Source organism: Xenopus laevis, chromosome 6S (genome assembly GCF_017654675.1).
Source record: "Xenopus laevis strain J_2021 chromosome 6S, Xenopus_laevis_v10.1, whole genome shotgun sequence".
NCBI classification, from domain to species: Eukaryota; Metazoa; Chordata; class Amphibia; order Anura; family Pipidae; genus Xenopus; species Xenopus laevis.
The window spans coordinates 1341650-1358661 of NC_054382.1; the positions used below are offsets into that span (position 1 = coordinate 1341650).

At 41.8% G+C, this 17012-nt stretch overlaps 1 protein-coding gene across 1 annotated transcript; it reads left to right on the forward strand.

Moving 5' to 3' along the window:
* The first annotated feature begins 1511 nt into the window (after positions 1–1511).
* LOC121395188 (oocyte zinc finger protein XlCOF6-like) lies at positions 1512–16156 on the forward strand. Its single transcript, XM_041568136.1, is given in 7 exon segments — positions 1512–1527; positions 5007–5120; positions 7220–7333; positions 8433–8540; positions 11961–12073; positions 12147–13728; positions 13731–16156. Coding segments are annotated over 6 exon segments (2223 nt in total). The 5' UTR covers positions 1512–1527; positions 5007–5017; the 3' UTR covers positions 13934–16156.
* Positions 16157–17012: the final 856 nt, after the last annotated feature.

The following is a 17012-nucleotide window of genomic DNA, read 5'->3' on the forward strand; positions in this document are numbered from 1 at the left end:
TACTCCAATGAATGTTACTATAGAGAGAAGCACAAGAGCCTTTATACTACGGACTGGAGGGAACAAGTTAGGGATCACCGTGTGGAGTTTACCTTGACGAGGTTTTGTGACTTATCAGACTTTAATGATCAGAACTTTGTAAACTAAACCCCTGTGTTTGTGGACACTTACACTTGTATTTATACTGAATTACTTATGCAGACGGGACCAGGGATGTGCATTAATTCATTGGCCCAGTCAGTGACACTTCCATTGTATTTAATACACATTAGATACTCCAACATTTTGAAAGTAAAAAGAGGGTCAAAAATGTTTTTCCGCACGTAGCGCAGCAAAACTTTTTTGACCACGCCCCTTCTGTGACCACACCCCCTAATTCCATGTTCGTTTTACAAAATTTGGCAAGTTATTAAAAGTTTGAAAATATTTCTCCTTATTTAAACTGTGTTTTTGTGTCTCAAAATTGTTACAAAGTATCTTATTTGCACCTGTTAGGCTGTTCTGGCTCTCTGCTAAAAGCCAATTAAGTGAGAAACTTTGTTTCTTTTTCTGGCTGTTCAGTGCAGAGAAAAGAGGGACTTTCCAGTACAAATGAGGGACTGCGGGTTGAGCTGTCAAAAGAGGGACTTTCCCTCTGAAAAAGGGACAGTTGGGAGGTATACACATTAACTTAGCCTTATTAGTGCTCCCACAGCCCCCCTTTGTATTAGGAGTGTAACGTAACACAATTTGTCTGGAAAACCACCAACCTGGCAGCCCTTGTGTGAGTAAAAGAATAATAACACAGAGCTCTGGAGTCCTGTATCAGTCACATTGAGGCCCCTTGTCTGTCACACACGGCCAACTCCCTCCTCTTTCCTCCTCCTCCCTGTCACGTGTCTCCTGTGCCCTCCTCAATCACTCCTCTCCTTCCTGTGCGCTCAGTAAATCCTCCTCTCCCTGTCACGTGTCTGCTCTGTGCCCTCCTCAATCACTCCTCTCCTTCCTGTGCGCTCATTAAATCCTCCTCCTCCCTCTCACGTGTCTCCTGTGCCCCTCCTCAATCACTCCTCTCCTTCCTGTGCTGCTCAGTAAATCCTCCTCCTCCCTGTCACGTGTCTCCTGTGTCCTCCTCAATCACTCCTCTCCTTCCTGGTGCGCTCATTAAATCCTCCTCCTCCCTCTCACGTGTCTCCTGTGCCCTCCTCAATCACTCCTCTCCTTTCCTGTGCGCTCAGTAAATGCTCCTCCTCCTCCCTGTCACGTGTCTCCTGTGCCCCTCCTCAATCACTCCTCTGCCTTCCCTGTGCGCTCAGTAAATCCTCCTCCCTCTCCCTTCAGGCATCTCTGTTCCTTTCTCTCAAACCGTCCGACAATGTCATCCCCTCCCCCAGCGTTTCTCCGCCCTCCTCTGTTGTTAGTGAACAAGCTCAGCTGAGCACATCGGTTGTTTCAGGTTCCCACAGAGACACATGGAATATCTGAGATTAAATCAGAAGCTGAGACTGAGGAGCATTGGCGGGAGAAGCTCAGCACTTACTGGTGTGGGTTAAGTAGCCGGGATTACAGGGAAATAGGCAGCCCGCGTAGTATCAGCGCCGGTTAATGTGTGGAACTCGCTGAACAGGAAGTGTTTCCGTGGGAAGGATACTGGGGGAACTCGAGGTAAGAACATAGAAATACAGGAACAGGAAGTGAAGGGATACTGGGGGAACTCGAGGTAAGACAATAGAAATACAGGAACAGAAGTGTTACAGAAAGTCCAGATCAGCTGGGAGGGGTGTATTTCTTATTCAGAGCGAGGGTTGGACGGTACATGTGATACTTATTATGACTCTATGTGCTGCATGCAGTGTATGGGACTGACTGTCATATGAACTGTAATGGAAGGCAAATGTCTTTATCCTGGTCTGGGATTGACAGGAGCTGAGAAGGAATGAAATGCCAGCATTAAATGCTTCATGTTTAGTATATTACCAGAAGGGCGAATTCTCAGCAACTTTTCAATTGGTCTTCATTTATTTTTTATAGTTTATGAATTATTTCTCTTCTTCTGATTCTCCCCCCATCTAAATAACAAATGCTCTTTAAGGCTACACATGTATTGTTATTGTTACTTTTTATTTATTCTTCTATTCAGGCCTCTCCTATTCATATTCCAGCCTCTTATTCAAATCAGCGCATGGTTGCTAGGGGAATTTGGACCATAGCAACCAGATGACTGAAATTACAAACTGGAAACTGCCTGAATAAAAAGCTAAATAAGTCAAAAACCACAAATAATAAAAAATGAAAACCATTTGCAAATTGTCTCAGAATATCCCTCTCTACATCCTACTAACGGTTAATTTAAAGGTGAACAACCCCTTTTAATTAAAATGTGCTGATCAATTTCATCTATTTGTCTTAATGAAAGCTGCCAACCTGCCTGGTACTGAGCACTGAGCTCCAGCACATCCAGCTGCAAAACAGGCAGACTAGCGATTATAGCTGATACTCCAGGAACTTTCTGTCAAACAAGATGCGGGAAACATTAGAGTCAGAGTGAATTTAGGGTTAAAGAATAAGGGGTTGTTGCACCTCCGGCAGGTTATGCTGTTGCTCAACTTACATTGTTACACAGTTTATTTAGATTGAAAAAGTCCATAAAATTCAACCCGGGTGTGTGTGTGTGTGTATATATATATATATATATATATATATATATATATATATATATATATATATATATATATATATATATATATATAATATATATTATACACACACTCGCTGATATATATAGGGATATGTATGTAGAGCCTGGGGGATGCCAAAATACCATGCAGCTGTGTGAATAGTTTGCTCCATTGGCCTTTGTGAGACTGACCAGCTCAGACTCATTACATTCAGTTGCCTAATTTAAAGGGGTGGTTGACCTTTAAGTTAATTTTTAGTATGTTCTAGAATGGCCAATTCTAAGCAACTTTTCGATTGGTCTTCATTAGTTTTTTTTTTTTTAAAGTTTATATTGAGTATTTGCCTTCTTCTTTTGACTTTTTCCATTTTTCAAATGGGGGTCACTGACCCATATAAAGAAGAAATGCTCTGTAAGCCTACACATTTGTTACTTTGTATTCCTCATCCTTTTATTCAGGCCTCTCCTAATCATATTCCAGTCTCTCGTTCAAAGCAGTGCATAGTTGCTTGGGTGAATTGAGCCATAGCAACCAAATTGCCGAAATAGCAAACTGGAGATCTGCTGAATAAAAAGCTGAATAACTCAAAACCCACAAATAATGAAAACCAATTACAATTTTTTCAGAATATCCCTCGTTGCATCATACTAACAGTTAATTTAAAGGGGAACAACCCCTTTTAAAGCCTAGTGAGTCAGTTGGAGTTGGAGAGACAGAGAGTGAGGAGGAATGAGATCTCAGAGAGTGTCACACTATTATCTAATGTCCATGAGAAGCACCGGCACAGTTTATTGTTGCAGTTCAGCACAAATGAAAGTAACTGCTGCCAGTGTTGTTGCGACTCTTGCCAAGTTTCATTTGTTGCTTCTTGTAGATACGGAGGCTGTCAGGTTGAAAATCCTTCTCACCTTACTGAGTGGCTGGAGTCACACACCAAATTGAGCAGGTGGATTGGCATGGGCAGGGCTGCTGTAGATACTGCTTTGCATATTACTGAGCATTTTAGTGACGAGATGAGAAGGAAACACTGGGGAAGCAGTTATGCCTCTGTTTCATTGCTTTAATTTCTGTAATTAGACTCCTTCCAGCTCCAGCCAGTCCATGTACTGTATATACTCGAGTATAAGCCGTCCCGAGTATAAGCCGAGGTACCTCATTTTACCTCCAAAAACTGGGAAAGCTTATTGACTCGAGTATAAATAATGCAGTTGGTTGTGGAACAAACCCAAGGCAGCAAGTTGACTGCAATACTCTTTAATGGGAGGTAGAGTTACACAACATGTTTCGGGCGGAGCCCTTTGTCAAGTGTAACATGTTGTGTAACTCTACCTCCCAATAAAGAGTATTGCAGTCAACTTGCTGCCTTGGGTTTGTTCCACAACCGTCTGCATTATTGATACATTGATTTGGGATATCGAACACAGGATAACCCGTGGAATTAAACCAACAAAGACTTTTGGTGAGCCGCAGCCATTCCTTTATTTGACTCGAGTATAAGCCTAGGGTGAGAAATGCAGCAGCTTCTGGTAAGTTTCTGGTAAGCTCTGTTATTGGGTGCGCAGAAGCAAAGAGAGAGACATCCAGCACTTGTGTCCATATATAGGGCTGACATCAGGGAAGCAAAAGGGACTTGTCATTGGCCCTAATTTCCTATGAAAAGGGCAGTTAGAGTTTGGGAACTGAAGATCATTATGGATCACTGGCACAGACGCTTGGAAAATGGTAATTAAAGCAACCCTGGCCATGTTGAAGTCCACATTTTCCTAACAATGTTGCTGCCATTCTGTAGTTCTTTGATCCTTTTCCCAACCTATGGGTATAATATGAATAATGATCTGTGTGCTCCAGTATAGGTATCTAGTAGCAGTCCATATACATGAATGAGGAAGGAGTCCATTCTATGATTATAGCAATATAATGGAAAACAGGGGCCTCTAATTAAGCCATATAAGGAAGCTCCAATAAGAAGATACAGTCAGAGTTGAGCTGAACTGCAACAGGCAATAGGGTTTCTTTATTGTGAGCATCCCCCATTGATATACACTTTTCTTGGAACCAAGAAAAATATATGGTGGCATGTTTATTCTATTGTGTCCCTGTTCTGAGAGTATTTCTTATGTTGTAATGAAGCCCAAGATGTACCACACTAGTAGCAACATGTCCTCCACTTCTACTGTCATGGTCCAAGCTCAGTATAAAAGGTTTGGGGTGGAACCCATGTGCTCAACTAGTTACACCAAAAGAGCAGAATGAACAAAACTATTGGCAAGTGTTTTATGAGTGGTGGCTATCACGGGTGTGGACCTCAGAGCCAACTTCATGATGTGGGTTTGTGTTCCTTGCTGTCAGGTTCTCCAGAGATGGAAACAAGGAGGTTAGAGGGGAAATGGGAGAATGAAGAGCCGGACACTGAGGATCCTCTGGACACAATAAAGAGAGAAATGGATTCTGATCCTTTAGAGGGTGAGTAACGTTTGTGTAGGACACATCAACTGTTTACACACAACAACTCAACTGCACTGGAGGGACAAGAAGAGCTAAATGAAAATCAGACCCTCCTCTTTTTAGACATGAGCTCATTCAGTTTGACTTGTGTAGAAAAGCTGCATAAATGTATGAACTTCCAGGAATAAATATGGATCTATTTTTTATATAAACAGATTGCTCAGAGGGTGAGTAACGTTTGTGTAGGACACAGACCATCTGATTACACAGAGCTCAACTTCATTAGAGGGATAACAAGTCACTGGAAATGGAAAACAGACCCCTCTCTTTTTTTGACATAAGCCCATTTAGTTTGACCTGTAGAAAAGCTGCACGAACACCGTGTGAACTTATAAATATGTGTGTGAGTCTAAGGAGAGGGAGTACTAGAGAAAGATTCTTTGTCTGCTAAATGGTCTATTGCGGAATTACCTGGAAGGATTACAGCTAGTATTGGTAACTGGCCACGCACTTTTAGAATTGCTTCACACCATGGGGCGATTAGTTTCGCCAGGGCTCCGCAAATTCACTAAAATCCGAAGTTGCGCTCAGGGGTAGCGTAAGGTTGCGGAGTTGCGCTAGCGTTGATTCGCTATATAAAGCAAAGTTACGCTAGCGAAGGCTAATTTGCATACGGCGCGAAATTCAAATTTCAATGGAGGAACACGTATCAGCACTACAAATGCCTAGAAAACCTTCAAATCAGCAAATAAAAATGTTATTTTGCCCTACACATGTGCCCACTGTCTAGGTAAGTTGCCATGAGTCAGGAAATGTAGGGGGGAGGAAGGGGAGCCCCAAAAAAATTTCGATCTTTTTCAGCCATCATGTAGAAAACACGCCAGCGTTTTTTTGGGACTTAGAAAAAAAATTGACTTTTTTTTTAAACAATCCCTATATACTCTATTGCGCTTCTCCAGGTCTGAGGTGACGAAGGAAGTCTAGCGTAAAAGGTAGCGTTCAGTACACTGCGCAAGTTAGTGAATTTGCGTAGTTTCGTCGCTAGCGAAAATTCGCCTGACGTAAGGTTGCGAAGTAACACTAGCAAAACTACGCCAGCGTTCGTTAGTAAATTTGCGCAGTAGCGAAAATGCCAAACGCTAGCGAATTAACGCTAGCGTTCGGCGCTTCGCGGCTTAGTGAATTTGCCCCCATGACTGATACATACCCCAGATTGATGAGCTGGTATATGGGTCTCCCACTCTTTGCCTTTAAGGTACAACAAAGGCCTGGGAAGGAAAAGCAAAATTTACCAGACAAGGGTTGGAGAGTTGGAGTTCAACCATGGGAAGCCAAACTGGGGAGGAATGTAGCCAAGTGAGGAGCTACAGACTAGTTGTGTGTGAGTAGCCTGAGTTGTCTACTCAGTAGCCCATAAAGCCCTCACTGCCAGTCTCACTGTTGGAGACAACTGTTTGCTGAAAAAAACCTGCCATTGTCTTGTCTATGTTGTTACCGGCTGAAACGGCCACAGTCATGGGGTCGGCTTCCTCTGTAGTTACATGAAAATGTAATGTAATAATATAAAGTTTCAACATACTGAAATAGGGAACTTTCTACATGTAAAACATACTTTGTCACATGACTTTTCATCATTGTTCTTGCTCACTGCTTGTATCTGCTCCAAATAGTCTTAAACAGGTCTGTAAATGAGTGGGACTGATAAGTGTTAGTGGTTAAGCTCAGTCTGGCTAGTAGCATGGCAACATGCAGGGGTGGCAAGTAGATCATCATATGGGCTCTGGCTCTATTATTGGGTGTGCAGAAGCAAAGAGGGGCATCCAGCACTGGTGTCCATATGTAGGGCTGCCATCAGGGTAACAAAAAGGACTATGGGCTCCTATTGGCCTATAAAAGGGACTGATTTCCTCATTTTCCTATAGTATTTCTTATTTTAATGAACCACTGAAGCCAAAGATGTACCTCTCTAGTAGCCACATGTCCATGGTAACAGGTCTGGAGTGGAACCCATGTGCTCATCTAGTTATGTCAAAATGAACAAAAATATTGGCATATATATCACATGTGTGGACCTCATAGCCAACTTCATGGTGTGGGTTTGTGTTCCTTGCTGTCAGGTTCTCCAGAGATGGAAACAAGGAGGTTAGAGGGGAAATGGGAGAATGAAGAGCCGGACACTGAGGATCCTCTGGACACAATAAAGAGAGAAATGGATTCTGATCCTTTAGAGGGTGAGTAACGTTTGTGTAGGACACATCAACTGTTTACACACAACAACTGCACTGGAGGGACAAGAAGAGCTAAATGAAAATCAGACCCTCCTCTTTTTAGACATGAGCTCATTCAGTTTGACTTGTGTAGAAAAGCTGCATAAATGTATGAACTTCCAGGAATAAATATGGATCTATTTTTTATATAAACAGATTGCTCAGATTGAAAGGATACCATGTTACTCATAAGAAACCTTTGCCAACTCCTCTTTACAGCAATCTCTCCCTTAAAGGAGAAGGAAAGCCCCAGGGTGCAAAACCCCTCCCCCCCTCCCTCCTGGCCTACCTGTCCCCCTGGGCAAATGCCCCTAACTTTTTACTCACCCCTCTGTGCAGGTCCTGTCCACGGAGTTCGCAGTCGCCATCTTCTCCCACGCGCGTCTTCTTCCTGCTCTGACCGGCGTCTTCTGGCGCATGCGCAGTAGGAACAGGTACCGGTACAGCTCTACTGCGCATGCGCCGAATGTCACAAAGTTTTCCGATTTCACTTCGCGACATTCGGCGCATGCGCAGTAGAGCTGTACCGGTACCTGTTCCTACTGCGCATGCGCCAGAAGACGCCGGTCAGAGCAGGGAGAAGACGCGTGTAGGAGAAGATGGCGACTGTGAACTCCGTGGACAGGACCTGCGCAGAGGGGTGAGTAACAAGTTAGGGGCATTTGCCCAGGGGGACAGGTAGGCCAGGAGGGAGGGGGGAGGGGTTTTGCACCCTGGGGCTTTCCTTCTCCTTTAACTTGTTCCACTTTAATGTGATAGAGGGGTCACATCAAAGTGTGAGCCTATAGAGGGGATGTATATATATATATATATATACACACACACACACACACACACACACACACACACACACACACACACCAGTTGCACCATGTCCTCCAGTTCTACTGTCATGGTCCAACCTGACTAGAACAGGTTTTGAGTTAAACCCAAGTGCACATCAAGTTACACCAAAAGAGCAGAATGAACAAAAAGATAGCCACCACTCATATAACTTGTGTCAATCACATGTGTGGGCCTCATAGCCAACTTCATATTGTAAGTTTGTGTTCCTTGCCGACAGGTTCTTCCGAGATGGAACCAACGTGGGTAAAAGTGAAGAGTAAAGAGTCAGACACTGAAGATTCTCTGATCACAATAAAGATAGAAATGGATTCTGATTCCTTAGAGGGTGAGTAACGTTTCTGTAGGACACAGACCATCTGGTTACACACAGCTCACTTTTATTAAACGGACAATGATAACATTTGACATGATCTCTTCAGTTGGGGGTGTAAAGCAGCATAAATATCTCAACTTCCAGGAATAAGACTTTCTATACTTGCTGGACCTACCTCTGTCCAGACCCTTCAGCACACAACCTCCTCCAGCAGGTGGGGAGCAAAAGATTGAGAATGTGCGGTGGATTCAGTTTTATATACAGTATTAGGGAAATATTTGCTGTATTTTTTGTCTTTAAGATGTTTTGCAAGTCATCCAACCGGCTTTTTCATTTAAAAAAGACTTGTACAAGATCTTTCTGGAGTTTATTAAAAATAATAAACACCTCATCCTGGTCTACTTTAAACCCAGCAACTATTTTACCCAAAAAACAAACAAAAGTAAAGCATAAGAAGAGTAACGTGGTGTATGCAGTGCAGTGAGGAGAGCTCTGACTTGTTTATGGGAGAAAAGCAATGAGTACACCCAGGTATGTTGCAGCACAGAAGAGCCAGCTCCTCTGATCAGGACTCGTGCTTGAAGACTTCAAGTTCACATTGGTGTGACATCTATTGTCTGCCACATACAATGCTTTTAAAGGAGAAGGAAAGCTACTAACAAAGTTTACTGCCAATAGATTAGCCACATAAGCCACACCCATTGGTTCATCCACTTTAAAGCAAAGCCATTTTGCTGTTTCCTTTTTGGTATTTCCTACTAATGCCCAGTTTTTTACGTATGTGACTTGTGGGGACCCCAAAATGAAAATTGTGCATATGACTTTTCTTGCTGCCAATTCAGCTACTGCAAACACAGCACATTGCCTGTGTATTGTGTATCGTAACAACCCCATCATATTCTGTATAACCCAAGATTATTTTTATATATATATATATATATATATATATATTCCAGCACTGCCTTCAGGAGCTCTCTGACCCCATGCTACTTCTGCTAAACAGATTATGCCGATTGAAGCAATATTCCAGGGTACTTAACTCCAGGAACATCTTCCTACAAGTCATTCTGAATTGACTTATTACAGTAGATATTTACTGGATTTGCTCACATCTAGCAACCAATCAGATGTTTTTTTCTACACAGCTAACACAGTTCGTTGGTTGCTATGGGTTACTAGATCAGTAGAAAACCTAGGACCAATTTATACATTACTGTAACCGTTTTTTCATGTAGTAAAGAAAATGTTAAACTTTCTGACCCCCAACCATACCTACATTCCAAAAGAACATGTCTAGACCTACAAATTTGGCTGATGCACTTATAAAAGTTCAGAAAGTTGATGTTGGAGGATGGGCTGAAATTAATTTTATTGGCAACCTCCCATAAAAATAATCATTCAGATAAGTCAAAGAATGTGAGGATGAACAAAGACACCAATATTCATGAACCCATATTTTTCATGGATTACATGCAGATTTAGTACAGCCTTCTGATGCTGATATAAGATTTAGAGGACATGTAGCCCCAACTGGTCTAGGCAAACCAATGTCATAACCAGTTTAGGGATAACATTTACAGATGCCTCAAAAAGCATCTAGAGAAGGCAATGCATGCACTTGTCTTGGGTTGCAGAAAGGTTTTGAAATTTCCTCTTCCACCTAAATTTGTATTCCTTTTGATATCTGGCTGGCCTAAAATCAGATGCAATGAGGACTGCTCAGGACAGTGAAACCAAATATATATCTGGTAAAGTGAAGCCATGATTTAATGTCCAATAAATTCAAGGCCACTACCCGTGTAGGGGGTTAGATATATATGTGACTGGTTTGCTATTGTTCCTGTCAAGAAGTGGATTTCTTGTAACATAGTAAGTTAGGTTGGAAAAAAAGACACACATCCATCAAGTTAAAAATTAATTCCATATATAACCTGCTCCATCTGGAGCATATCCAATTTGCCTCAGAGGGGGAAAAATTCCTTCCTGACTCTAAAATGGCATCGGACTAGTTCCTGGATCAACTCGTATGTTAATGGTTGAAAGAGCTACATCAGCCCAAGAATGTATAGTGGGCTGCTGAGTGGCAGGGTTAGGGTAATTTCCAGTGCCAGACATATAAAATCATGTCTGGATCTTAACAGCTGAGTAGCAATCCACAGTTCACCAGAGCCACATTTAAACTCTCTTAATACACCTACTGTGGGTCCTTTTCCAACCTGTTTATGCTTACTCCTGGTTTTCCTCTTGTGGATTCATATCACTCCTTCACCAGTTAGTTCTCTGTTCTCGTTGCTGAGGGTATACTGTATGGGGAGCTGTAAGGAAGTCCCATTCCAGCAGTTGAGTTTCAAGAACTTTCTACTGGGGAGGTCTGATTTAGAGACTTTATCTCAACAGACCATTGTTCTCACATGACCTGTTCAGGAACTTCAAGGAGACTACAGAACCATTCAGTCCAGACTTCAAGACTTTCCTCATACTCATCAGCCTGTACATCCAACATCCAATTCAGATGCAGCCCCACCAGCCTTTTCTACTGTACTTCCTGAACCTCCGGTTCTCCTGCCTCAACATTTTGTAGGGGACCACAAACAGTTTTTTTGCTAACGTGAATGGTTGCAGATTGCAATTGTTCTTAAAACCTTGAACTAATGCTGAGGAGAAGACATTCCTCTTGGAGAATGTTAGTCTTGGGCTCACTCTTGTTAGAAATGAACAGTCCTCTTCTGAGTGACAGTGTTTAATATAAGCCACTGCTTTTCTTTATGATGACCCTCAACAGCCTCCCAATTGAGGTCTATCCTGCAGAATTATGGAAGTGGATACTTGTTAGAATGAACCTACCCTCAGAAATAGGTATTGCTTTAGTCTTTCTGAATACTGGAAAGAGAACTGGCTATAGTTGGGGGGCTGACTCTTGAAGAACCTTTTTCGGCAATTTAAATTGACTTTTGTTTAAGAGACAGCAATTCTGATAGACTTGTTTTTCAAGCTTCTTTGTCACACTCAAAGCTCTTCCACCAGTTTATCCTCCCTTTGATGAGCAGGAACCTGTGCAGCTCAAGTTGGTTCAGCTAAGCTGAAGCCCAGGGGAACCTTTACAGAAAGGCTGTTGTAACCTTTGCTTTAATAAGACTCTGCTGATCATCATCAAAACCTGCCCAGTTCATCCAGATGGTAAACCTGTTCCTTGTAAGGTTCAGGACATGATTAAGTTACATTTTTTTTCTAAAGCCCAGCTTTCCATTTCATGACAGTGGGGAAGAATGTATGTGTTAGTAGCAGCAATCGTTGTTTCTGGTGCTCACAACCAGGTAGAACACTTGTGCAAGGGCAACTTGTGTTTAATAAACTGGCCCTGGTCTTCCATTTTATTTATGAAAATAACTATAATCTCGGCCTGGTTGCATTGATCTATTTTCTATTTTTTAGGTAACTGCTCAACAGACACAGAAGAAGAAGAGGAAATTCACAATCTAGCAGGCAATGGTCTCTCCTATACACAGAGTGAAGCCAACGGGCCATCACACCCAGACAACCAGATGGTGAGTGAAACGATATCAATACATTCAGCGGGGGCAGAACTTTAGTACTAATATACTTCTGTCTTCTCATCAGCTGATCCACCAGACAGTGAACACAGATTCATCAAAGAATTCACACACAGACCCTGGAGAACATAGTTTTGCCTCTGGCAAGAAAGTCTATAAAGGGAAAAACACCTTCACAGAGTCTGAAAATCTGTCACAGCAGAAATTCCAAAGAGAAAAGAAAGCCTTTGTTTGCAGAGAATGTGGCAAAGAATTCCCACAAAAAAGCAACCTTCTGCGACACTATAGGACCCACACAGGAGAGAAACCTTTCTCTTGTTCAGAATGTGGGAAAGAATTCTCTGATAAATGCACCCTTCTCAGGCACCATAGAACCCACACAGGGGAGAAACCTTACAATTGTACAGAATGTGGGAGAGAATTCTCTCACAAGAGCCAACTTTGCAGACACCAGCGAATCCACACAGGAGAGAAACCTTACTCTTGTACAGAATGTGGAAAGGGATTTTCCCAAAAAAACACTCTTTACAGACACACGAGAATCCACTCTGGAGAGAAATTTTTCTCTTGTTCAGAATGTGGAAAGCTATTTTCTCAGAAAAGCGCCCTTTACTTACACCAGAAAACCCATATAGAAGAGAAACTGTTCTCTTGTACACAATGTGGGAAAGAATTTTCTCAAAAAAGCTCCCTTGACTCGCACCAGAAAATCCACACTGGAGACGAACCTTTCTCTTGTACACAATGTGGGAAAGAATTTTCTCAAAAAAGCTCCCTTGACTCGCACCAGAAAAGCCACACAGGGGAGAAACCTTTCTGTTGTACACAATGTGGGAAGGGATTCTCTACTAAAAGATACCTTTGCCTACACCAGAGAACCCACACAGGAGAGAAATATGCCTCTTGTGCAGAATGTGGGAAAGGATTCTCACGGAAAGCTTATCTTGTCTTACACCAGAGAATCCACACAGGGGAGAAACTTTTCTCTTGTACACATTGTGGAAAGGAATTTTCTCAAAAGTCTCACCTTTCCTTACACGAGAGAACCCACACAGGGGAGAAACCTTACATTTGTACAGAATGTGGTAAACAATTCTGTCAAAAAAGCTCCCTTGCCTTACACCAGAGACTCCACACAGGAGAGAAACCTTTCTTTTGTACAGAATGTGGGAAGGAATTTCCTCAAAAACGCTACCTTGACTCACACCAGAAAATCCACACAGGGGAGAAACCTTTCTGTTGTACAGAATGTGGGAAGGGATTCTCTACTAAAAGATACCTTTGCAGACACCTGAGAACCCACACAGGAGAGAAATATGCCTCTTGTGCAGAATGTGGGAAAGGATTCTCACGGAAAGCTTATCTTGTCTTACACCAGAGAATCCACACAGGGGAGAAACTTTTCTCTTGTACATATTGTGGAAAGGAATTTTCTCAAAAGTCTTACCTTTCTGTACACGAGAGAACCCACACAGGGGAGAAACCTTACATTTGTACAGAATGTGGCAAACAATTCTCTCAGAAATGCATTCTTGTCACACACCAGAAAATCCACACAGAAGAGAAAACTTTCTCTTGTACAGAATGTGGGAAGAGATTTCCTCAAAAACGCTACCTTGTCTCACACCAAAGAACCCACACCAGGGAGAAACGTTCACATGTACTGAATGCGGTAAAGCATTTTTGCACCAAATAAGCCTTAAGAAACATTATAAAATCCACAAAGATGAGAAAATGTTCACTTCTGCAGAACGTGGGGAAGAATTCTTTCTACAGAACCATCTTTCCGCACACCACGAAATCCACAGAAATGGTGACATAGTGCATGAAATGTTGCCTAATAATCAGATTTAAGTTCATTTTAGATCAGGTTTCTCATGGTGGGACTGGCAAGTAAAACTCCCCTCTCCATCTGTCACTACTTCCCATGGGGCTATGCACTAGTTAAAGCCCAAGCAATGGAGACCAATGGACCTCAACTGTCACAACGCTTGCTTTGGGGATTTGTAGCACTATAGAGACAGTATTTGGGGTGCCTTTTCCAAATGTCCTCACCAGTAAACCTCTGAACTATAACTCTCAAGATATGCTTTGATCATTCATCCTAGCTGTTCTAGGATAACATTCTACAAGAATAGTAGAATAATATTGAAGTTGTTGTTTCCATGGTAAACAAATATTCATGGCACAATAACAAAATGCATATTACTCATACCACAGATGTCTGCCCCAAGTGCATCAGGATTCACAGTTTGCTCCAAGGAATATCATCGTCTATCCCTGAACTGCAGTCCCTACGGATTGGTGGATGTCACTGGGGGAACTACCCCAAACTACAATCTCTTTGTTGGAGCACAAAACTGCTCTTACCAGCTCATACTGTATTTCTTTACACTCATGTAGTGAGATATAACTAGAGTTGGCTGCCCTTAACTGAAGCCCTTATTCATAGAGTTCCTTTGTTCACTGAGTGGGTAAACAGGCAAAACTACCTATACTGCTTCCCAATAATTTAGGGTGGCTTCAAGCATTGACGTTATCTTTGAAAAACTATGGAAAAACTGCCCCATTTGCCATTCGCCTCAATTAGTTTGCACAGTAAAGGATCTATAGTTATGAGCACATGACTTGCCTTTGAGCTGAATGGCAGTGCATCTGTAGAGCTCTGTGCTCCACACCCAGATCCAGCGATGGGGAAAATGAAGGAAAGAATAACGGGGAGAAAGCAATCCATGGCACAAACCAAGCTAAAACTGCTTTTCTTTAAAAAGAAAACCAACCTTGTGCAATCCAAGATGGCGGCCCGTAAAATAGGAAACCTGCTTCCCAAATACGAGAATATTTTAACATTGTAGAGATCAAACAAATTCATAAATTATTCACATTATTAAATATGCCCTATGTCACAGCTAGTGGTCGAAATGTTTTGCTATTACGTGACTTGGGCTTATCTGAAAGCAGTTCTGTTGTGTAGTGCTGGATCTTTCTGAATGCTCAGAATCGGGCACAGTGACCTGAGATGGCGCCTACACACCAATATTAAAAAAATAAATGTATAATAAATAAAGTAATGTAGAAATAAATATAATACTATAAAAATTATAACAGATTCCTTTTAATTCTGTATTTTAAGTAGGAATGCACAGAATACAAAATTCAGTTAGGGACTTGTCCAAAACATAATCTTTTTATTGGCAGGATTCAAATGCCGCCAGATCCAAGTGCCTGGCTAAACTGAATCCAGACATTTAAAATCATGTGACTTCAAGCCACATGGGAAAACTATACCTTCAGCATGAATACCTGGCCAACAGATTACCATATAATTTATATAATAATAATAAGTGGCCTATTATATATATATATATATATATATATATATATATATATATATATATATATACCAGTAAATCTTGCTTTATTACATCATTTACCTTGAGCCACCATTTTGTGATGGTCTGTGTGTTGCTTCAGAGGTCACCTGACAGGAAGTGATGCAGCTCTAACTGTAACAGGAAGAAGTGTGGGAGTAAAAGGAAGAACTTTCAGAACCATTCATTGGCTCATGTGACCTAGCATGTGTATGTGCGCCCTTGGTGTGTTTGTCTGCCCTGTGAATTGTACAATGCCAAGGGGTGTCCCTTAATATTAAAATGACAGTTTTCTATTCAGGATTAACTGGCATATTCTACTAGAAAAGTAGATTTTTATTAAAATGCTGTGTTTAGATCAAGCAGTGTTTTGCATATGTGCTGTTTTATACAATATATTTTCATGGAGACCTATATTATTCAGGGTATAGTTTACCTATATTTCACCCCCCTGTATGCTACACGTGTGTATCTACCCCCCTTCATTAATAATATATATATCCCACTTATTCATATACAACTCGGAATTTATTTTTATCTGTACAAGGTTATCCTTAGAGTTACTTTTTCTGTATATATATTATATAATAAAGATGACTGATGGTACAGTTCTCCAATGTGATTGGCTTATATTCCTTTAAATAGTTTGTCTATACTGCTGGTGATTTAGCCTTTTATTCAAGGGGAAGCGAAGCCTGCTGCACTGCTCAACCAAACTTTACTGTTGCTGGACTACAAATCCCAGAATAACGTATGAAGTTGGAGGCATGCTTACAGCTGAAATCCAACAACATCAGGGTTGTATTCTTAAAGTGATATTGTGCAATAAATCAAAATTTTCTCCAAATCTCCACAGCCAGGTTGGAATTATTACACAAAGTGAGATGATGGGAAAAGCTTCAGTTACAAAGCCGGGGGCTTAATGCAAAGTAGTAAATATGATTTAACATTCAAAATATTATCAATACAATAATGAGAATTGACAAAAAGTCTCACTAAAGAATGGAACCTGGTGTAAGTGAACTGAATCTGTTTCTATAAAAACTCCTTCACTCCCCGCAACCTTATCTGTGCAACTCCCGGATCCCACATTCCAGTATAATCACATGATCTGGTTTAAGGACACATCGGAGGTTATAATGACAATCAGACCCTGTGCTGCAGGAGAATAAAGGTGGCCATACACGTGCCAATAAAAGCTGGAGACAGACCGTGTTGGCAGCTTATTGGCTCGTGTATAGGGCCCTCCGACGGGCTTCACCGATCGAGATCTGCCCGAAAGTCGGCCAGATCTCGATCGGATGGGACAAAAAATCCCATCCGATCGCGGCCGCATCTATTCGTTGATGCGGTCCCGAAATCCAACCGTTAGCCATCGTTAGGATCTGATCGTTGGGCCCTAGGGCCCACGATCGGATCAGCCCAATATTGCCCACCTCAAGGTGGGCATATCGGAGGGAGATCCGCTCGTTTGGCGACATTGCCAAATGAGCAGATCTCTCAGTGTATGGGCACCTTAAGTCTGGATCAATATTAGGGCTGGATCTGGATTGTTCTGTATG